This window comes from Tauraco erythrolophus, chromosome 10, assembly GCF_009769465.1.
Source record: "Tauraco erythrolophus isolate bTauEry1 chromosome 10, bTauEry1.pri, whole genome shotgun sequence".
Lineage (NCBI taxonomy): Eukaryota > Metazoa > Chordata > Aves > Musophagiformes > Musophagidae > Tauraco > Tauraco erythrolophus.
This window is the reverse complement of record NC_141474.1, coordinates 3,888,826-3,911,420: the sequence shown is the minus strand read 5'-3', so window position 1 is coordinate 3,911,420 and position 22,595 is coordinate 3,888,826. Positions and strand designations below refer to the sequence as shown.

At 43.1% G+C, this 22,595-nt stretch overlaps 1 protein-coding gene across 2 annotated transcripts in view; it reads left to right on the top strand.

Annotated features, from left to right (window-relative positions):
- Positions 1-22,360, top strand: part of DHX9 (DExH-box helicase 9) — a 28,324-nt gene extending 5,964 nt beyond the window's left edge. For both annotated transcript variants that reach the window (XM_086617064.1, XM_086617065.1), the window contains exons 6-27: positions 1,682-1,728; positions 2,390-2,523; positions 2,999-3,088; positions 3,184-3,345; positions 4,663-4,740; positions 5,040-5,231; positions 5,759-5,900; positions 6,421-6,503; positions 7,613-7,769; positions 8,419-8,519; positions 9,680-9,893; positions 10,098-10,192; positions 10,372-10,445; positions 11,075-11,227; positions 12,911-13,071; positions 15,265-15,376; positions 16,067-16,228; positions 16,383-16,510; positions 17,473-17,702; positions 20,388-20,503; positions 21,364-21,564; positions 21,904-22,360. In XM_086617064.1, the coding sequence (XP_086473190.1) occupies positions 1,682-1,728; positions 2,390-2,523; positions 2,999-3,088; positions 3,184-3,345; positions 4,663-4,740; positions 5,040-5,231; positions 5,759-5,900; positions 6,421-6,503; positions 7,613-7,769; positions 8,419-8,519; positions 9,680-9,893; positions 10,098-10,192; positions 10,372-10,445; positions 11,075-11,227; positions 12,911-13,071; positions 15,265-15,376; positions 16,067-16,228; positions 16,383-16,510; positions 17,473-17,702; positions 20,388-20,503; positions 21,364-21,564; positions 21,904-22,174 (3,103 nt within the window). In that variant the 3' untranslated portion in view covers positions 22,175-22,360. The remainder of the gene's footprint in view (positions 1-1,681; positions 1,729-2,389; positions 2,524-2,998; positions 3,089-3,183; positions 3,346-4,662; positions 4,741-5,039; positions 5,232-5,758; positions 5,901-6,420; positions 6,504-7,612; positions 7,770-8,418; positions 8,520-9,679; positions 9,894-10,097; positions 10,193-10,371; positions 10,446-11,074; positions 11,228-12,910; positions 13,072-15,264; positions 15,377-16,066; positions 16,229-16,382; positions 16,511-17,472; positions 17,703-20,387; positions 20,504-21,363; positions 21,565-21,903) is intronic.
- The last annotated feature ends 235 nt before the right edge of the window (positions 22,361-22,595 follow it).

Below are 22,595 nucleotides of genomic sequence, written 5' to 3'. Positions count from 1 at the left end.
TTTCAGATGGTTTTGGAGTTTTGAGAACAATAATACGGTTTGGGGCTTTGTGGTTTTTTTTTAAGAAATACCAGTTGCCATGTATGTTACCAGCCTGATTTATTTTTTTATAAGTAATGGTCTTTATAACAGAAGTGTCAGCCTTGCTCGCAGAGGTTTTTAAAGGAGAAATGGATTTTTGTTGTCAATTGATCACAGTCACATGGTATAAGAACTTAGTAATAGCTGGGAAATTTGGATTCGGAAACTTTGTTTTAATTACGACAGGAGGGTATAAATTGCAAATAGAAACATGACTCTCCTACTACACAAAGCATGAACGAAATGTTAAGGGACGGGGTGCAGCTTTTTGGGATTCCACCAGCAGCGTGGGATGCCTTTGCCTCCTTGTGTTGGCGCTGAAGACGGTAGCAGCGAGCGACACCAAAAATCCGTGCGTGTTCACACGCGGGCTGCCGAGGCTGTGCTAAACAATCACCCGGGATTCTGCTGCGAACTGATTTCTGGTGTTGCTCTTCTCCCCTTAGGTGGAGGAGAATGAGATTGAATGCTGACTATAGGCCTGGCTGAGAAACATACTGTCATCGGTGCCTTAGTTGGCCGTTGTGTCCCTGAAAGCCAGTGGCCTTCGAGCCATGCAGCCACTGGGCCTGAAGGTCAGTTCACTGGTAGCACAGGAAGGAGTCGTAACTTGAAATTTAAATCCCTTCGCTTAACCTTTTTTGCTTCTTTGTTCACAGCAAGAAATGAAGGACACAGATGCAAGGCTCTGCCTGCAGCTGTGCAAGTGCCAAGGCACAGTTTTCAAAGAGGATCTCAGTCCAGTAAAGCCCAGTCATACATCTTGAATCACATTTGCCAGTTTAAATCCTGTTTTACAAGAATTTGGCTTTAATTTTTGATCTGTGCAAACACACGCTTCAGTTTGTGGTTCTTAAGAACGTGGATCTTGGTTTCCATTATCCTCTGTTGACACATGGCTTTCTCATTTTTGTAAACCTAAATTAATATACCAGTTGACCTTTAAACAAATTGGTTACGTGCCTACTAGGGCAACTATTACATTTGCTGCGCAGAGTTACCTTTGGCTATACGCTGTTCCCAGAGTGTGGCAACAAGGGCTTCATGAAAATTCCAAGTATTCTGTCTCCTTCTGTGCGGATACATTCAAAGCTCTTCAACAAAATAACCTGCTTTAGTTCTGTCTGTGCTCTGAGCCGGCCAAACGTGTGGCAAAACCCAGGGAAGTGTTGAATCTGAGTTAATAAACCCAGACTAGTGGTGGGTGACATCAGTACAGTGTGGGATGCAGTTAATGGGCCAGTGGGACACACGTTAACGTTACGTTAACGTTCTCTCTGCTTTGTACTTGTTGCCTTAAACTTAGCTCAGAGCGTATTTCCTAATGACGTGGCTTTAAATTTCCGTGCTGAACGGTGGCATTTGCAGGACTCTTCTTAACAGACCTACGGGTTCTATTGATGGCAAATCCATTGCCTACTAACTTGGGGTTAAAGGGACTAAAAGCAGTAATATTTTACCTTGGCCATTGATGAGGTGAGAGTTTCTGACTGAGGACACACGAGTCTTTGCCTAGAAAAATTGGGAAGAGTGGATATTTTTGCAGTGTCAATGTCAGCTATTGATAATTGTACCTTTGTGTTCTTTCTTTCTCTTGCAGGAGCTTTATTGCAGAAATGAACATTTATGTGAAGCAGCTGGGCAGAAGTAAGCGTTCCTATTTATTTTTTTGTCTTAGCAAGAGGTGAGTGTTGGTACAGAGGAACAGGTCATACTTGTGGGTACAGACTTTTGCAGTTACATGTTGGAGCCACTTCCAGAGATGAAGGTTCACGTTTGTTTCCTGACACGAAATCTTTTTGCATGTGTGCTGCGCTTGTTGCGTTCTACCGCTTATCCGTTACGTCTTCCACTAACCTTTTTTCTCAGCACAAAGAAATGCTGGTGAGATGTGGTGGGTTTTCTTTGTCTCAACGACTTGTTCTTCACATATCTGAGAAACGCAGGTGTCTAGTGTGTTCCCAGGCAATGGGCGTGCTGTCTGTGCCATACTCCTTTACGCAGCGCTTGCTGTGAAAGTTGTGTGATGTTGCTGGGTGGCGCAGGATAGTCATACTTCCTTAGGCACTGAACGCAGTAAAAACTTCACAGGAATTCCCTGGGAAGTCAGTAAGTAACATTACACAGCTAGTGTGAGTCAGCTAACGAAGGGGCCTGGTTGGATTTTATGTTAGAGCTCTGGATTTATCGAGAGTTGAGACTCTTTCCATGAAACGTGGCCTGTGTGGACGATCAGAAAGCCCATTTCAGAGTAGTGTCTTCTGTTTGACTCATCAGCTGCTACAGCTCTGAACTTTGTGTGCTGCAGGGATCTTCAGCCGCGAGCACGGATCAAACAAAAAGCTGGCAGCACAGTCCTGTGCCCTTTCCTTGGTTAGACAGCTCTACCACCTCGGCGTCATAGAACCTTACTCCGGGCAGACAAAGAAAAAAGGAGAATCGGTGAGTTTGGTGGAAGGGTCAGAAATCATTGGTTTCGTTTTAATAACACACAAGCACTCTTTTTTAAAGATGAGTGAGTTAAAGTTTGCTCTCAATATTTAATAGCTCATGAATTAATAATAATTTTGATTCTTTAGACCAGCAGTTATTTCTGGTCTGGCCAGTGATTTGGATCAAAAATAGAACTCTGTGTGTATGTGAATGGAGCAGGAAACTCGTTTTACAGCATATTAAATGAAATAAGATTTGTAACAAAAGCTTTGTTTTTAGTATCAGTTTTCTGGAAGCTTAAAGATTTATGTTTATGCTACGTACAGTTCTCGGCTATTTAGTTTCATTCTCTGGCACGTTGGTGGGTTTTTTGGTATTCACTTACAAGTTTGGGAGTGTTTTCCTCTGAAATTAGATATTTACAGTTTCTTGTTGGATGAAAAGCTGGCAAAATCAACACGTATTTTTTTTAAACATTTAACAGGTGGAACCCTATGAGGTGTTGCTGTCTTCTGACTTAGAAAATCAGCTGCAAAACACCGTACGGGAACTGTCCCTGGAGACTGTGCCTTTGGTGAGTGTGTGGTTCAAATACTCCAGGATCTAACCTCAGACCTGCTCGTTTAATCCTTCTATCTTTCTTTGCCCGCTTTGCTTTTGGATTTATAGCCTGAAGATCCCAGTAATCCTGTTCTGATTAATGTTGGAAAGTTGGCCCATTTTGAACCGTCGCAGAGACAGAGTCATATGGGAGTTGTTCCGTGGTCACCGCCTCATTCCAACTGGAACCCATGGACCGGCTGCAACATTGATGAGGGTCCTCTGGCAAATGTAAGAGAGTTTAAATAATTGATTTGTTATTTGTTTTCCTCATGCTTCCGGAACTTTTAAATGCTTTTTCCCCCCCAGGATTTAAAGTATGAGCTATTCCAAAGGAGAAAACAGTCCACTGATAAAATTTCTTCCCTTCTTGAGCTGGAGGAAGGGAGTCTTTTCATTGGTAGGAGTTCTTTGTGTTGACTTCATGTTTTATTAGGTTCTTGTGCAGCCCCCACAAAATTCTAATTGAAATGACAAGGTAAGCTTATGGGCATGTCGTTTGTAAGTCACTGGTCTCTCTTTCCCATATTTCCGTGCTGGGACCTTCTTTTCTGGGAGGAGAAACTGCTCCAAGCCAATGTCACTACACAATCAGCCTATTTGCTTTTTTTTGTTTGTTTTTTTTTGTCATTTCTAGTCCCATTCAACACAAATCAAATGAAAAGCAGCAATGTGGCATGATAAAATGAGGAAGAAGGGAAGAAATACGAGGTTGCCAAGTTCAGAGGCGTAATTTGGCACTGGTTTAACCTGGTCAGAAAAGACTCTTGGGGCAGGAGCTTCAGTTTCCTACAACAGAGAACGAGTGTACTTACGACCAAAACAATAATTTAATCCTTCTTTCAACTGCGTTTTTTTCCATAAATGACATTAATTTAACATTGATCGTTATGTATTGATTAAAAAAATGTGGAACTGATGTAAATTTGAGTGTTGCTGCTTAAAAAACATAATATATTTATGAACATTGCAAACTGAGCTGGCTTCGAATCTCCTTAGGATTTCTATGCGCTAGTCCCAGTGCAGCTAACTTATTTTCAGGAAAACTAATTAGCCCTTTGATAAGAAATTTGGATTCCTTTAGAATTCTTTCTAAGTTGAAATACAAGAGTTGCCTGATAAATTTCCCTCTCTGCTCACTTTTCCCTTTTCAGCTACTGTTCTGTGGGTGGTTTTGTGCTTACATCGTGTCATCCCGTACATTAAAAACTCCTGTCTGAATGGTCATCTAAGTACCTCGTTGGCTTGACTGCTGAATAAACTGTGTTTCTCCAGCAGTTGAAGTATTTAAATTTCAACAATCATTCTCTTTCAGTGCATTGAATCTTTCTGAGAAACTTCTCTGAGGATGGCCGTTTAATTTTAGCACACAGGAACAAATGACATAAAACATCTCGTAGGCATAGCTGATTTCAAGGAGTTATGTAGGAAATGAGCTTTTACTGATATTTGGAGTCACTGTGTTGGTGTGACTGGTTTTATATTGAAGTTGTGATATAGCTAAGCAGAAGGATCAAGAAGCCTCCAAACAGTGTCTTGTATTTACAGCTCACACCAGAGCAGATAAGCATGGATTTGAAAAACGATTTCATGTACCGTTTGGAGCAGGATGAAGAATTGCAAAGGGTAAGTGTGCTTCCAAACATGGCATGTTTGTGCTAGTCTTTTTATTTTCCAGGGTAAGACTGAATTTCAGTAGTAACACGCACCAAGTTTTCAGAAGTGCTGGATATTACACTGGGATGAATGTGAGGATGTGTTGCACTGCGTGAGGAAAAAATACAAGCTATGATTTGTTCTTACAAAGTTTTTACTTTGTGTAAGTGAAATCTGTGTAGAAGAGTGAGACAAAGTATGGATGTGGAACAGAATAGGTTGATTTTTTTTGAGATTTTTTGGAGATGTGCTGGATTTTTTTTTTCCAGATCCAACAAGAGAGAGAGGCCTTACCTGTGAAGAATTTTGAAAGTGAAATTCTGGATGCAGTCTGTCACAATTCTGTTGTTGTAATTCGTGGTGCCACTGGCTGTGGCAAAACCACACAAGTGCCACAGTACATCCTGGATGAATACATCAAAACCGACAGAGCTGCAGAGTGCAACATAATAGTGACACAGGTGAGGAATACGTTACGAGCGCAGCCAGTTAAGTTTTGTGATTGGGTACTAGAAATCATCTGTTAGGATGTGTTGAGAAATCTGATTATCATTGCAAGGCATCGTTCATAAAAGTGTCTCCTCAGTGCTACATGTAGGAGAAACCTCAGCTTCACATATATTTTCATTTGGAGTGTTATTCTTTTGTGTTTCTACAGTTGGGATAATCTGGCTTGTACCTTGCCTGGGTGAAAACTTTTTGGCCAGACCAAGGGGAAATGATTTGGCAAATGCCAGCTGGTGGTTCCCATATATCCTTACCCCCCTCCTCTGTAATTTCATGTGCAGAATTAACTATTTCAGAAGAAAAAAGCTTGCTATTAAAGAGTCATCACTGATTCATAGAATCATAGAATAGTGATATCTATAAAGAAATCTTAGGACAGGACACCTATAGCATTTACAATTTACTTTCTCATTTTCAGTGGTGTTCTGATAAACTTGTAAAACCTCATCATTAAGTTAGAGACAATTTTTTCATCCCTCAGCCTCGGAGGATTAGTGCGGTGTCGGTGGCGGAGCGTGTGTCGTATGAGAGAGGAGAGCAACCCGGGCAAAGCTGCGGATACAGCGTGCGGTTTGAATCCGTGCTTCCTCGGCCGCATGCCAGTGTGATGTTCTGCACCGTGGGTATGTTTTGTTCTGGTTTTGGTTGGAGCTTATTACTTACGGGTCTGGATTCTTGGAGTTAGCAGCAACAGCAGAAATATGGTTAGATTGAAATTTTTGGAAAATCTGTTCAAAAGACTAAAAGAGGTTTTTTTGGATACAAGGAGTTTGCCGACGTGCTGTTGCGCAAACTAAGATTAAGATTGTTGTTCAGGAGTGTGATAATCCAGGTCTAATGCCACACAGAATTCATCTCTTGAAGAGATAAAATTGCCATCTGTTGATTGTCCTTACAAGGCAGAAGGGGAAGCAGTGTTGGATGGGAAAGAAGAAAGAGTCTTTCTAGTAGTAACGCTTCGTACCCTCGCCATCACGTGCATGCATGGAAGCATGGCGAGCAGAGGTGGGGCTGAGAGGTGCTGGGCAGCCTGCACACTTGTGACTTTTCAACCAGTAAAACTGTTCTTGATGAAATGAGGCGGGGCGGGAGGAAGGCTGAGCTGTCACCTACACGAACATTTAACTACTCTGTCTGTTTAAGGTGTTCTTCTGAGAAAGGTGGAGGCTGGCATCCGTGGCATTAGTCATGTTATTGTGGATGAGATCCATGAGAGAGACATTAACGTGAGTCAGCTGGTGGTTATCATCCTTTTTCCCTCTGTGTTCTGTTCTGTTTAACTTTCGTGTGTGTTCTGATGCAGCAGCTAACGTGAAAAGGAAAAGTCTTGTGCTTCCTGCTGCCCCATCTCTTTTTTCCTGTTAGGATCTCCTCCTGTGTCCTGCTCCTCTCTGGAAAATCGAAGACTGTGATACAAGCACTTCTTGTCCAACTGCTGAATGTCACGTTTATTTTGGAGTGCCTTTTCTCCTGGCAATATTGTATTACTGTCACAAAACAGCCGTGGTCTTTACAGAAGCTGCCATCTTGATAGTGATACATCTAAATTTGCTTCTGACAGGAAGAAAAATGCAACAAGTTGACAATAGAATTAAGGGAGGGATTTCGTGTAAATTAGAAAATGAAAAACATTTTCTGTCCCTTCAATTCTTCCATATAGTTTTCAGCTTTGCCACACCAAGAGTGAGAGAAACCACCAAGTTCTGATACGCTGTTTAAGCTTGTTTCAACAGAATTTGAGGACTTATTTGCATGGAATTGCAGTGCAGATTTTTCTGATGCGTCTCTTCATCTACTAAATTGATATCAATGAAGTAAAATGCAAGTTTTGAAATTTTGAACGAGATTGGGATTTCATCTGTTGAACTAAGGATCTGCCTGACTGCATGGCAAAACTAAATAAATGTCATCTTTAAACAGAGCTATAAAACTTTGCGTACGACTGCACTCAGTCATTCCGATTTATTTTATGAACTGTGGCCACTTTATATGTAAAGCAAGTTTAAAAAGACCTGAGGTTGTAACGTATCGTTAGGAAGAAAACAAACTATTTTTGAATGCTTTCCTTTAGTTTGTTTCATTCTGATAAAAGAATAACTCATCTTCGCATTGGAAATCCTAAAATCCACTTATCCCAGGAACTGCAGTATTTGCAAAATAAAGCACTGCCAGCTGTTCCTGGTTATAAAATGCTGTGATAATTGTTACTTCTCTCGCCCAGCAAAGCTCCTGCTCAATAAATGTATATGTCTGTGTAATTCTTTCTGGTCTCTTGGGAAGGTGTTGCTTCTTATGGGAAGGAAACTAATGATGCTTTTATTCTCTTTATGTGCAGACTGACTTCCTCTTGGTGGTGCTGAGAGATGTAGTTCAGGCGTATCCTGAAATCAGGGTTATCCTCATGTCTGCCACCATCGATACCAGTATGTTCTGTGAATACTTCTTCAACTGTCCTATCGTTGAGGTCTTTGGTAGAACCTACCCTGTCCAAGGTAAATCGCTGATTGAACTTTCAGCAGCTACTTTAGTTTTCATTTTATCAGTCATATGCTTTAAGATTATGGGTCCACGTTTCTTTCGGATTGTCATGTCTTACAGATGTGGCTTACCCTGGGCAGAGAAGTCCGTAACAGTGAACCATTTCATAGAGCCGTTGGGTTTAAAACCACAAACAAATAATATCACCTCCACCTCCCCCCAAAAAACCCCACAACACAACCCTCCTACCCCCACCCCAAAGCACCACCGCTTGGGCTAATTTCCACTGGAGAATGAGGTGATAATAGTCAAGCTGTGGTGTTTCAGATCAGTTGCCTGTGATATTAGGAATAATGGAAATAGTTTTAAATCAGCCAGCATTAAAAAAAAACACCGCCACCAAAAAAACACAAAAAAACCCCAGACAAACAGTAAAAAATTATATGGAAGTATGTTGAATAGAGGAATAATCATTGGAATAGTGTGGGAATAATTCTCATATCCTAGCTGACAGCCAAGGAGTTTTTTTCCAATCTTGACTTCATACTCTGAAACGTCATGATTATATCAGGAGAATCTTGAGAGGTGATGGAAAGAACTGTGTTCCCTTTCACAGGCTTCTGGTGTTCAGTCTTGGTAACTGGTGCTCGTCTGTCCTTGCAGATTATTTTCTGGAAGATTGCATTCAGATGACTCAGTTCGTTCCTCCACCAAAGGAGAAGAAGAAGAAAGAGAAGGATGAAGAAAGTGGTGAAGATGATGATGTACGTTTGTCGTTTTAATATGAAAAATTAAACAAGTGCCAGTTAGTTCTCTAGCTCAAGTGTAATTTATTGGGCATTTTTGAACTTAAACATTTTCAGAAGCTTTTGTATTTTTAAAATCCAAAATTGCCGTTACTTTCAGAGATAGAATTGAATTTTCTCATTACCCTTGTAACCTGAAGAATTTTTTTTGTTGAAGCTCAAATTCTCATGTTTTGTCAGCTTACTTCTCTTTAAAGGTAGAACTGAAATGCTTTTAAAAGGGAAAACACTGGTGGCCTTGGAAGAAGTGAGAGATACGGAAATATGAGCTTGGACCTTTTCAGGGTGAAAATTTAGATTCTCTCCCTTCTTCTCTTGCAGTTGATACTGTTAGTGCTTACTAACAATAGATTGTCAAGAAACTGTCACTTTCATGATACAGCTTTTAATTTGTAGGTCTGAAACTACTGTTTAGGTCAGTTATTGGAAATGTAAAAAAATTATTAGTTTTTCTTGAGAGAAGAGGGTTTTTTTTCTGCTCCTTACCACATTATCCTCATTCATCTCATCAGAAGTTAAATTTGTTTGATAGCTTTCTGCTGCAAATTTGCATTGAGTTACTTTCATTGCATTGAGTTATATCTAAAGGGACTACAAGAAAGCTGGAGAGGGGCTTTGGACAAGGGCATGTAGTGACAGGACAAGGGGCAATGGCTTTAAACTGAAAGAGGGGAGATGTAGATGAGATCTGAGGAAGAAGTTCTTCCCTCTGAGGGTGGTGAGGCACTGGACCAGGTTGCCCAGAGAAGCTGTGGCTGCTCCATCCCTGGAAGTGTTCAAGGCCAGGTTGGATGAGGCTTTGGGCAACCTGGTGTAGTGGAAGGTGTCCCTGCCCATGGCAGGGGGGTTGGAACTGGATGATCTTTGAGGTCCCTCCCAACCCAAACCATTCTGTGATTCTGTATTAGAAATCTGAGGAAGCAGAACTTGAACTGCTTATTGTGAGTCATTCCGTGAGCTGTGCCTGAGATGGTTTTCCCTATCCACACATCTCATTTTTCTATTTGCCTGGACAGCCAGTCTCCACAGGTTGAGTAAATTAATTTGTACGATTTCTTTTGTGGTTTGGTTTATTTGATTTTATTTTTTGTTGGTTGTTTGTTTGTTTGTTTTTGTAGGCCAATTGCAACCTTATTTGCAGCGATGAATATGGCCCAGAAACAAAGCAGTCCATGGCTCAGCTGAATGAGAAAGAAACTTCTTTTGAGCTCATCGAGGCCCTGCTGACTTATATCAAGACCCTGAATGTCCCTGGAGCTGTGCTCGTTTTCTTGCCTGGCTGGAACTTGATATATACCATGCAGAAGCATCTAGAAGCGAATCCACGCTTTGGTACAAGCAGCTGTGTTCTGTTCTGTTTCACCTCCTTTTCCAAAGGGAACTGCTGACCGTGTGAAGATGAGAGTTGGCTGGGTGGTTTAGAGAGCTGGATTGATGTGCCATGAGAACGAATGGGTAGAAATTGATGACGTTGTGCAAGGAAAAAAGGAGATTTACACAGCAGTAGTTACCAACCTTCTTGTATTCATGTTGTAGGAGGCCGCCAGTATAGGATTTTACCTCTGCATTCCCAAATTCCTCTGGAAGAGCAGCGTCGAGTGTTTGATCCGGTGCCTCCTGGAGTGACCAAAGTACGAGAGAGTGTAACACGCTTTGTTCTGCCGTGCGTTTGTGGAACGTACCACTGACTTTTTTGGTTACAGAGGTTACGTAGTTTAACTTGCAGTAGTTAATGTAGTTTGTCTTGGAGTCCATCCCTAATTTTTTTCAGACCAAATATATTTCATTATGCATTTCCTGTTTTTTATAGGTTATTTTATCTACCAGCATTGCGGAGACTAGCATTACCATCAATGATGTGGTCTATGTCATAGACTCCTGCAAGTGAGTTCATGAAGTAGCTTTTTGTTTTGTACATCCTATTCTTTGGAATGCAAAAAAGCTTTCCAGAGCACGCAGGACTGCCTTGTGTTCCCGTAGTCGCAGAGTGGAATTTGAGGACTCTTAACTCAGGACAACTTTGCGTTGTCTTTAGCCGTTGGGCTCGGTTACGAACCACGCTGGCGTTCCAGTGGGCTGGTTTTGGTCAGCTGTGTTCACACTGGCACTGTTGATGCGAGGTGCCACTGGGTATTTGAAATGTGTCATCTGCCAAGCAAATGTTACCAACACTCAGTGTGGAGCTGGTGGAAAACAGGGAGGTTTTTGTAGTCTGTCACAGATCCTGGCTCGCTGTGCATATTCCCTATGTGTAATTTGCTCAGAGATGTCGTTAATTGCACAAGGATTTTAAGCTTTTGAGACAGTTGTGAGAACTGCATCCTGTGTATAGCTTGGGGCACTGCCTTGTAAAAAGTGTGATGCTTTGCCTTCCAACTAAGCTTAGCTAGTCAAACGGGGGGGTGTTTGCTTCTTAAAAGCAGTGTGGCTGCAAGGAATAAAATAAGAACTGATTTGGCAGGACTTAAGACGAAGAACATCTGATCTGAAGTTGTGTTTTTTTCCTGTAACAGACAAAAAGTGAAGCTGTTCACTGCTCATAATAACATGACAAACTATGCCACGGTCTGGGCATCAAAAACTAATTTGGAGCAGCGGAAAGGAAGAGCGGGACGTGTGCGTGCTGGATTTTGTTTCCGTTTGTGCAGCAGAGCTCGCTTTGAAAGGTGAGGCTGTGCTCTTTAGAAACAAAATAACCTCAGAGACTTCTCCCGGAACTGTTGTATGCTACCTCTGATCAAACTGGGGAAATAATTTCTGAAAGCACAGAGAGGAGGTGGGTGAAGTCAGTTCACATTGGAATGTCTCGATTCTTCTTAAAAAAAACTTACCTATGTTTATGTGCTTTTACTCATAGTATGAGGTGGGTAAATAGTTCATGATTTTATTATTGAGAGCTTCACTGCAACCTACAGAACCTCTCAGGAGGAAAATCCTACTGCTTGGAAATTGAGGCAAGGCAGAAAAGAGCTTTGTGGTGAGGACAAGGCTCTAGTCTGCCTTCAGACATTGCAAGCACCTGGCAACTTCACATAACAGGCAATTTTGTCATGAAGGTGGTAAAAAGCAGGGAAGGCAGATCTTTTCCCTCCATCCCTGGTTTTGTGGCCAGGAAGTCCCTTGATGCTGCTGAACTGCTGCTCTAGCACCTTCCCTGCTGCTGAAACTTTTGACCTCTTCTATCTGCCAAGCTGTTCCTCAGTGACCAGAGTCATAGAAATCTTTTTGCTGGTTGCAGAAGTCTACACAGCTGTTACACTTCAGTATTTGATCTCTCTCATGAAAGTTTCAGTGCCCTTTTCTCAGACAGCAATTAGAGGATAGCTGTGTTTTGATGTTCAACTTTTTGTAACCTCCGAAAGCATCAGTTGATCAAAAAACTTTCCTTAAGTTGCTCAGATTCATTTAGATCTGCAGTCTAGGACAGTGGAGTGACTTTAGTTATCGTTTTAACAGTGAACTGATTTTAGGCTACTGAAATAATCATGGCACTTCATAACTTTAAGGTTACCTTCTTTCAAAGAATATAAAACCAAAATGTACTAGCTCCATGGTGCCCAGGAAAGTGTTTGTGTACTTGTGCAGAGAATCTTTTGAGAGGTACCATCTAAATCTGGTGCCAGCTGAATCTGAGTATCTGTTCAAGGTGTTTTGAAACCTTTTCTAGCTGTGTGTTTCTCAGTGCAGTCGTTCCTAGGAGTTGTGATTTCTAAAGCTAAAGGATCACTAGTGATACTGTGCTGAAGACGTAAAAGCTCCATCTGTTTCCATCAGGTCTTTTTCCTACCAGAAAAACACCTTTGGAGACCATCCAGCAAAAATAGTTAACTCTTAGTGATTGAAGCAGAAACGTGCAGGAGGAGTTGGATGGTGAGGAGTTGGTAGAAGGACAGAAGAGAAGTGCTTCTACGTAAGGCAGGCTGAAAGCAGGTGGTCTGCCAAGCAGGTGGTCTGCCTCAGGAGTGCAAGACCTTCCTTGGCAGTGTAGGAGATGATGGTAAGGGGGCACGCGTGGGGCTGAACACCGCTGTGCTGTGAGTCAGCCTTCAGCCGTGCAGCTCCGTACGTGATCAGCTCATGCAGGAAACCACAGCGGATAGGGGTGATACAAGGGCTGTACCCTCTGTGCAGTTCCATTGTAATTTTACCCGGAGTTGAGAATCGAGAGCACAGGAGGGACATACTGGGAGAAGAGCCTAAGTTAGAGGAGGGCAGTGGGAGCTGATGGGTTGGCTGAGCGGCAGTATTTCCTTTGGAGGACGGTAATTTGTGCTGATGGAACAACCCATGGTGGTGATCAGAGCCTACGTTCAGAAAAACTGTGGACTCTTGTTCTCTTCTCCTTCCAGACTTCAGACTCATATGACACCCGAAATGTTTCGAACACCGCTTCATGAAATTGCTTTGAGCATCAAATTGCTGCGGCTGGGAGGAATTGGTCAGTTTTTGGCCAAAGCAATAGAACCACCACCTTTGGATGCAGTGATTGAAGCAGAACGCACGCTAAGAGGTATCGTCGTTTGTCCACAAGACTGTCTGTTAATTAAGCTGACTCCAAGTGATCTCCCATGGATAATGGTCACTTACAAACTACTGTCACATCTCTGGTTGGATTGTTTGTGTAGTAGGACGCTGTCTGAAACAGCAGGGTGTTTCCTGGATGCACCGTGTGGGTGGCAGTATCTTTTGCAGCTGAAGAAATACTTGAATTCCCCAGTGTCATGCCTTGAAGAAACTTGAGCCTTCAAAGTTAAGGCTTGTTTTGTTATTTTACCAGTAACTTATGCTAGCTTCCAGCTTCCTGTTTTCCAGCTGTGGCACTGCTGTGTATGACATAGACTCAGTCCAGTGCCTAAGGCATTTACAAAACTACTATAAAAGTACTGAAAAAGAGAGGTTAGTAGTTTCTTGTGTAATTTCCGCTTGGTACAGTTTGCTGACCCAAGATCTCAGTATTTTGTCTAGTAATTAAATCTCCAGTTTATGAATATGCAAGCATCAGGATACTTCTAAAACTTGAGAAACTGAGGCGGGAGTTAAGCTGTCTCCCCAGTTTCTTCAAGGAAAGAACTAGAATATGGGTAAAGCGAAGCAGGGAGGAACCCTAAATTTATGCTTTAGATTTAAAGCAATGATCTTGAACCTCAGCATGCTTTGCAAATGTCATAGAATCATGGAATGGTTTGGGTTGGAAGGGACCTCAAAGATCATCCAGTTCCAACCCCCCTGCCATGGGCAGGGACACCTTCCACTACACCAGGTTGCTCAAAGCCTCATCCAACCTGGCCTTGAACACTTCCAGGGATGGGGCAGCCACATCTTCTCTGGGCAACCTGGTCCAGTGCCTCACCACCCTCAGAGGGAACAATTTCTTCCTTAGATCTAACTGAAATCTACCCACTAGATAAATAAATAAGCACTTTTAAACATCACTAAACAAATGTCACTAAATAAGCACTTCTTAAAATTTCTACGAACTGAAATATCTATTTGATTGTTGATTTTTATGAAAAAATCATGTAAAGAGACAACAATGCTTGTGTACAGAAGGGAGACCAGAATGAAAAGCATACCTAGGGATATCTATTCAAGTTTAATGACTTTCTGATCTAAAAATGGTTAGTGCTTTTCTTGCACTGCAGACGGGAAACGCAAAGCCAGGGGAAAAGGCAAATATTTTCAGCTTCAACACCATTTCCTGATGACCTGTGATTTTTCAGCACGTGTGCTACTAGTATGTGTTTAGGATGGCGAGACATGCTGTTCTTCCAAGTATTCTTTAGGCTTTTGAGTTCAATAGATAGCAAGAAAAATGGATTTGGTAGTGGCTAAGGAGTCCTTTATTTGTTCACTTTCCCATTTAATTGCTGAGGCTGCAAAGCTTTTTTTTTTTTTTAAATAGAAAGCTTTTAGTTATGCTGATGTTTCCCAAAGTAGTCTGTAAATAGAATATGTGAACTCTAAGTTTGCATTTTTCATTTATATCTTAAAAGGGTTTTTATAGATCACACTTGTCTTGTTTTTCTTTGTCGTGTAAACGTAAAAATTTGAGTTTGATGAAGTGCAGTTTAATGGTTATGGCCAAATGGCTGGAAGGATGAGGAGACTCCTGGGACCCCTTGGTCTGTATGGCAAACGGTCACCAACTCGTTTGGCTTTATTGTTGATGGTGGTTTGATAGCTTCAAGGATGAGCTCAGGTGATAATTTTTAGGTAATGGAAGCAGAGCCTCATGGAAGAGAGTTTGTGGTGTTCTCCAGAGGGTTCTGTCATTTGGGAATTGCAATGAAGACTCTGCAGTTGGCTGTGATAGGGCTGCTTTGATTTTCACGAGGCAGAAATTAGGTTAATTAGATAAAATATAGGGACTTGGAAAAAGTTTAATACTGTAGTAGTGGTTTGTACAGAAGCAAACTGAAAACAAATGGAAAAATATGTACATGAGTGAAATACTTATTATTTGAATTATGGAAGAGGTAGTAAAACATCTGTAAAGCTAAAGTGAAATTCATTTATTTGACCTCAGACCAGTTTAGAAAATCAGTTTGGCAATATTATAAACAGCATTAAACTTACACATAAGTGTAAGTTATTGATTTATGTTTATTTTCTATTTAAACACAGTTATTAAAATTCTGAATTTCTTGTCTAAGGATTTCTGGGATTAGTTAACTGTCTTTGATAATAAGAGATCTTGTTTCAGAGCTTGATGCCCTGGATTCCAATGAAGAGTTGACACCTCTTGGAAGAATCCTAGCCAAACTTCCCATTGAACCCCGTCTTGGCAAGATGATGATAATGGGCTGTATTTTTTAGTAAGTTTAGTGGTCTCAGTCGTCCTATTTTCTTGTTTCTCTGAGTTCCTGAGCTTCTAGATGTGCACGCTACAAGAGGGAAAAAGGATACATCTAGATGAGGAATAAATGCTACAGCTTGGGATAGGAAACTGAATATTTGTGAGAGCAGAGGATAAATAACTCCCTAGTAAAGGGAATAAAGTAGGCATGGGATTCAGAGTAACTGGAAGGGACCAGTATAGGCTGAATATTCATGAATTAAGAGTGGGACTCTACGTGCTTGAGTATAGCAGTGAGCTAGAGGTGGGGAGATGCGAAATTTGAGACCTAGATAAGAAGAAAAATGAATCCACATGTTTTGCTTCAACAGAAATAAAGAACTATTGTCTGTGATTGTTATGCCTGTAGGGTCCTTTCCACCAGAGTAAGGTGGTGAAAAGAACCGTGTGTGGATGGGGGAAGGGGAGGGAAGATAGGCACGGGACTTGGGGACAGTTGCCATTGCGAAAAGTTAGCTGCTGGAACTGGAGCTGATTTAACATCCACTTCCTGGGAAGCATTTCTATGAAGTCTGGTGTGCAGAGACCAAATTACTAAGGTTTCTAGCCTCAAGCTGTAAGTTTTCACTCTTGTCAACAGCCTGTAGCAGCTGCTGGCAGCAACACCGCGAGTAAAGCCCACCCTGATACCTTTTGTGGTTTCTTTCAGTGTGGGAGATGCTGTTTGCACCATCTCTGCAGCCACCTGTTTCCCTGAACCTTTCATCAGCGAAGGCAAACGCCTGGGCTATGTTCATAGGAATTTTGCTGGGAACAGGTTTTCAGATCATGTTGCTTTGCTCTCCGTCTTCCAAGCCTGGGATGATGCGAGGTACGTTGTCTTGCCACAAAATTTGTTGAGAAGTTGTGGGTAACACAGGGTGAGCAGTTTTGTGACCAGACTAGATACGTCAGTGGACTTTCGTGCTTTTCCTTTTCTTGCACAGACTTGTAATTAACTCTGGTTTGTTTGGGTTTTTTTTTAGAATGGGTGGTGAAGAAGCAGAAAAAAGATTTTGTGAACACAAAAGACTCAGCATGGCTACGCTTAGAATGACTTGGGAAGCAAAAGTCCAGCTGAAAGATATACTCCTTAATTCTGGCTTCCCTGAAGGTGATTCTGCTTGGACATAGTAATTTGATGATTACATTTTTCTTTCTGAGATGAGGAATAAATAAACCAGAGAAGTTGTGATGGCTGTGGTGCCATGTAGGGAGATTTTGGAGGCTGAGTTTAGGGCTGCAGGATGAAAAATCTATTAAGCAATTGTCCTTAGAGAATTACCTTCCTGATTTTCTTTCTCCTTCACTTGTTGTGTCTCCAAAATGTACTATGCTGTGCCTTCTCCTCTCCTTCTCAATAGACTGAGGGAGTCTCTACGATCTAAACAGTGTGCTATGAGCCTTATGATTTTCTGGGTTTGTGCTGTGGGATGGATGTGCAATAGTGTGGCATATTATTCAATTTTCTAAGGGGAAAAAAAAATAAATTCTTAAAATTGACCAGCTTTTAAATTTGCCAAACGTTCCTGAGGAGCTTGCTCAGTTAAATGGCACAGCTGGCTGGATTCAGCAGATGTTCATCTCCTTTTTTTTTAAAAAAAAAAATTCCTTATTTTTTTTCTCTTCGTGCTGCTAGGATCATTGCTGCATTTATCCTTAACTTGATTTCTGGGCAAGATGACCTGAAAACAAGCCACCAGAGACTCTGGGGAGGCTTGTAACAAATAAACTAATGAAAACATCCATTCTGACCTCCCCCAAAAGATCTGTCTCCAAAACAAATGACAGGAAACACACTGTGGTACAGCACATTCTGGGCAAAATCCTCTCTCCTTGTTTTTGAACAGCTTGGGAGGAAAAAATACCTCTTTGTAGTAGTATTATTCAGCTTTTTGCTTTCCACGAATACATTGAAAATTGAATGTAGAACTGAAGTGCTTTGAGTGCAGAGGGCATTTGAGAACAGATGCGTATCTACCAGTTGATTGAATCAGAAAATGCAGCGATCCGGGATCCTAAACAACTCTGCTGTGCTGTCCTACATGACCTCTGGATTCTCTTCTCTGTCAACAGAATGTTTGATGACTCAACCGTTTAACAACACTGGACCTGATAATAATCTGGATGTTGTAATCTCCCTGCTGGCTTTTGGGGTCTACCCCAATGTTTGCTACCACAAGGAGAAGAGGAAGATTCTTACCACTGAGGGGCACAACGCGCTCATCCACAAGTCATCTGTCAACTGCCCTTTCAGCAGCCAGGACATCAAGTATCCATCACCTTTTTTTGTTTTTGGAGAAAAGGTAAAGACTTTGAATTTGTTCTTGTTCACGTGCCACCAGGTTGTCTAAGAGACTCTCTTTGGTAAAGACACCATAAGAAAAAGCTACACTGTATAATATTCAGCTTGGGTTTTTTTTTTGTTTGTTTTTTTTTTTTTTTTTTCTGGGGCTTTTGTTAGTGTGATGGTTTTTTTTCAGAAAGTGAACATTATGTGGTCATGGTGTCGCTCAGCCTTCCAGTAACTTTCAGTCAGCCAAATTCAGTAGAAGTAGAGCTGCGTAGACAGTTCCTGTGAGTTTTATGAAAACAGCCAGGTCATAGAGAAAGAACTAAATTATTTTCATAGAATGGTTTGGGTTGGAAGGGACCTTAAAGACCATCTAGTTCCAACCCCCCTGCCATGGGCAGGGACACCTGCCACTAGTGGAAGTTTAAAGCCATTGCACCTTGTCCTGTCACTACACACCCTTGTCCAGAGCCCCTCTCCAGCTTTCTTGTACCCCTTTAGGTACTGAAAGGCTGCTAGAAGGTCTCCCAGAGCCTTCTCTTCTCCAGGCTGAACAGCCCCAACTCTCTGTCTGTCTCCATAGCAGAGGTGCTGCAGCCCTCGGATCATCTTCGTGGCCTCCTCTGGACCCGCTCCAACAGCTCCATGTCCTTCTTGTGTTGGGGGCACCAGAGCTGGACACAGCACTGCAGGGGGAGGGGGGGGTCTCATGAGAGCAGGGCAGAGGGGGGGAGATCTTTGTCATCTTTAAGAGATTGCTTTAGGAACTCTTCCATACTTATTGGACACTAGAGAATTCCTGCCCTTATCACTTCTGCTACTTAGGAACTCAGAGAGAGAACAGGAACGTGTAGTATGGCAGTGGGGTGCTCCCTTTTTGTCATGTAGGTAGCTTGTCATCTCCTGAGGACAACTTCCATTTGCCAAGCATCTGGGAAAAACCCTGAGATGGTTTCCCCAGGATCTCCATGACCTTTTCCTCCATCCCATTAATTTTGTGTACTCGGTATATACTGTACATGTACTTAAACCCCAGCGTGCTCTCACGTGGTTTCGTGATGGCCACCATGAATGCAGCTGCTCCTGCTCACCCTTCTCTCGAGGAGCAAATGAAGGAAATGCCTTTTTGTAGGACGTAGCCAGGAGAAGGTCCTGGGGCTGCTTGTGCTGCCTGTGCACAGTTCCTCCAGCACAGCGACGAGGCGGCCCTGATGTGCTCCGTCGCCTGTCGTCGAAACCAGCTGTGCACAACACCGAGTTCCTTCTGCCTGGGAAGTGCCATAAAGATGTTTTTGAGGATCAAACCATCGATTTCTGCTGTATATCGAATGTAGCAGAGGTGATGCTGTAGGAGTTTCTTTTTTGTCTGGTTAGTTCAGAATTGCAGTTTATGCTGATTTTTATATCCTCAGTTCCTTTTGCTGACGTGCAACGTTTTAGTGACGGCAAATAATCCACTTCATTGGTAATAAATGGAATTTTGACTCCGTTGGGCACTGGCTGGGAGCTCGGCTTGATACTCAGGATTTCCACATACACAGTTCAGCGCCGTGGTGAGGCTTCACCGCTTCTCCACCCTTTCTGACAGGACCCCACGTGGGCCAGAGCTTTGATCTGCTTTGACTTCTTCCATAAAGTGAGCTCCCCCGAAAAGGCCAAAAGGCTTTGAACTGAAAAAGCGATGCTTTATTCAATGAAAATACATATGGGACACTAAGAGCGACTAACAAGGTGGCTTTTGAGTGGCTGTGACAGCAACTGGGTGAGACTGGGGTGAAGGAAGGATTTACATGCAGCTCTCTCCCTACCCATTATGTACTTGCTAAAAGAAAGTTTCTCTCTGAAGTCTGGTTGCCTGTTTCCTGCTGCGCTTGGCAGTCTCTCTCGGACCTGAAAATTCAACACTCCTCATCGTGGCCGTTTTTCTGCCACAATTTCCAGCTTCTGACAGCTTCTCTCTTTGGAGCATGTGTGGTACCTTCCAGGAAGGAGCAAATCTTCTCCCTGAGGACAAGCAAGTACAGTAAATTCTGCCCATCATGCTCCTTTGTGAAAGGAAGGAGGGAGAGAGGCGGCTGTCAGGGTGGGAGCCTGAAATCCCAAGTACCCCTCTTCAGTTCCTTTTTAAAATGAAGGGCAGTAGCGTGTGGTGGGTGCTGTTATCTCTGGCTTAGGTCAGATGGCTCCTTATTGTCCAAGTGCTCACTTAACATACAAGCTGAAGGTCTTGTTTCTGTAAAATGGCAAAGCGGGCTGGTTGCACAGAGGAGTAGAAGCTTCCAAATTTGCATGTGTAGGACTCTACTAAAGAAGCAACTTGAGCTTTTCATCACAGCCCCAGCAATTGAAAAGGTGGGAAAATAATTCAGCGACAGCTTGGTCAGGTTTAGGTCGACAAAGCATGAGATGGCCCTTGCACAGTGTCAGCTGTGCAATTGCAGACATGCAGCCATGGAAAAATGAATACTTTTAAATGGCGGGTAGTTTTCGGTGTTTCTTTACACCAGTCAGTGCTGAATCCCTGTAAGCTTCTGCCCAGCATTCAATTTTTGTATGTGTGGGTGCTCTTGTAATTAGACCTAGATTTTTTGGGGGGATGTGTTTTTTTCTTGTACAAAATTCTCTGGTTTCAGCAGCCAGAGGAGTGTGTAGAGATCTGTTTCCCATTTCAAGAGTCATATTCCTCTTCCACCTGCAGATTCGAACGCGAGCCATCTCTGCCAAAGCCATGACCTTGGTGAGCCCGCTGCAGCTGCTTCTCTTTGCCTCCAAGAAAGTGCTGTCGGATGGGGAGCTCGTTCTGGTGGATGACTGGTACGGACCTCCTTGGTGCTGGGAATACTCAGGTCTATGAAAGAACACAGGCTGAGGGCGAGCAGCTGCTAACACAGACACGAGCCTCTTCAGAAGAGGAGCCCTGGAGCAAGCTCTGCCCTGCCACAGGTTGACTGTGAGGGCATTACCTTGGCTTCCTGTGAGGAAGGGAGGGGTTTGTGTTGGCAGCGCTGTTTCGCGCAGATTATCCGCTTAATTTGAAAACATGATACCAGGCAGTTTCCATAAAAACTGCTGGTTTTTTCCCCTTTAACTGGAACGTGAGTAAGAGGTACTCTGTATTTTGGACCTCCTCTTCAGACAGAGGCTGAGGAAACCTTGGGTTTTAAGTCTCAGAAACAGCTTGAGGAGAGAAGTGGTTGCCTCTGGCAGCACACATTTTACGGCCGTGACCAAATACCACCTGGATGTCTTCCCCACCCTGGTCAGTGAAATGGAGGTGAAGAATTGCTTAAGCTTAATTCACTAAGATTTCTGAGAGTGGCCTGGAGCTTTCAAAACATTGAGCCTCGTGTTCTTAGCTTACTTGATATTTTTGTGTCTTTCTGTTTTGACGCCAGGGGTTATGTATTGGTGTTATCTGAGTATTTTAAATCTCCGGGGCAAATTTAAACAGAAGGATAGTTCTACTTTAACAATGTTAAATCTTAGTGATCTTTCAAATTTGCCTCCTGAACTTCAAGCCTCTTCTTTGACAAGTTAAACTTTCAAAGATGAGAATATGGATTTCTGGCTGAGTGTGTGCAGCACTCAAGGAAAGCCATTCTACAGAACATCTTTCGTTCACAAGTCCTCTCCTAGAAGTCATGATACATCTAATATACCTCTTTGTGCTCCAGGATCAAGCTGAAGATGCCCCACAACGCGGCTGCCTGCATCACTGCTCTGCGTGCTGCGATGGAGGCTCTTGTCGTGGAGGTGACGAAGGATCCCGAGATCGTTCGGCAGCTGGACCCGGCCAACGAGCGCATGCTGAATGTGATCCGTCAGATCTCCCGGCCGTCAGCCGCGGGCATCAGCCTCATGGCTGCCAATGCAAGGTTAGCACGGCTCCGGTGGCTTGTGCGGTCGGAGCGCTGGGGCGAGGTCCCTCAGCACCTCTGTGGGAGCTGGAGAAGTGGGAGTGAGGAGAAAGCTTTGCATCCCGGGTGTAGACCTGTCTGAGATTTAGAGGAGGGACCGCTCATGTGGCACCATAAGCCATTCCCAGCTTTTCTTTACTGAAGTGGAAAAGGTGCAAAAGTGCAGCTGTAAATCAAACACCGTATTCCGTTAACAGAAAATAGAGACGTCTTAACAGAGTGTCTTGGCAGTGGGTTGTTCCTGTAATATTTAAAACAATGGAATCCTGAAGATTGCATCATGTTTTTCTTTCCCAGGCTTGGAGATGGTCCTCGCCCCCCCAAAATGGCTCGCTACGACAACGGCGGTGGCCTGCGCGGCTGGGGAGGTTACCCGCGCGGCTCCGGCTACAGAGGCCGAGGGTACGGTGGCTACGGCTGCTCCGGCAGGCGCTCGGGAGGCAGAGGATACCCAGGTAGCCCGGGGGGAGGCTACGGAGGTGGGGGAGGCTATCGAGGAGGCGGCTATCGAGGAGCAGGCGGTGGCTACAGAGGAGGCTGTGGGGATCCGGGGAGGGGCAGGTGGTAGCTGTGGAAGTTCAGCGAAGTCTTTCCTCCTCGACAAAAGCACGTTTCTCTCTCTCGAATCCCTTCCTTGCCGTTAGCGGGCTGTTTGTCCTTCCAGTTCCTTAGTACAAGTCCAGCTCTGTAACATACTGTGCCCTTAGGGAATTTACTGCAAGTTGTATCATTTTATTCTTAATAAAGAGTTTGTTTTTAAAGACTTACAAGTTTAATTTCGTGTTTGGATTTAGACTTTCGAAGCCGGCTGTTGTTAGTTTGGGTTGTAGGAGTTACAAGGCATGCTGAGGAAACCTTTTCAGTGTCTAAAACCATTCTCTGCCAAAGAAATTTCAAGTTACAGATCTTGGACTCAGTGGGGATTTTTCTGTGCTGTCTCACAAGCTGGGCAAACAGGCCTTGCTGCAGTGGTTTTCTGTCTGTGTTGG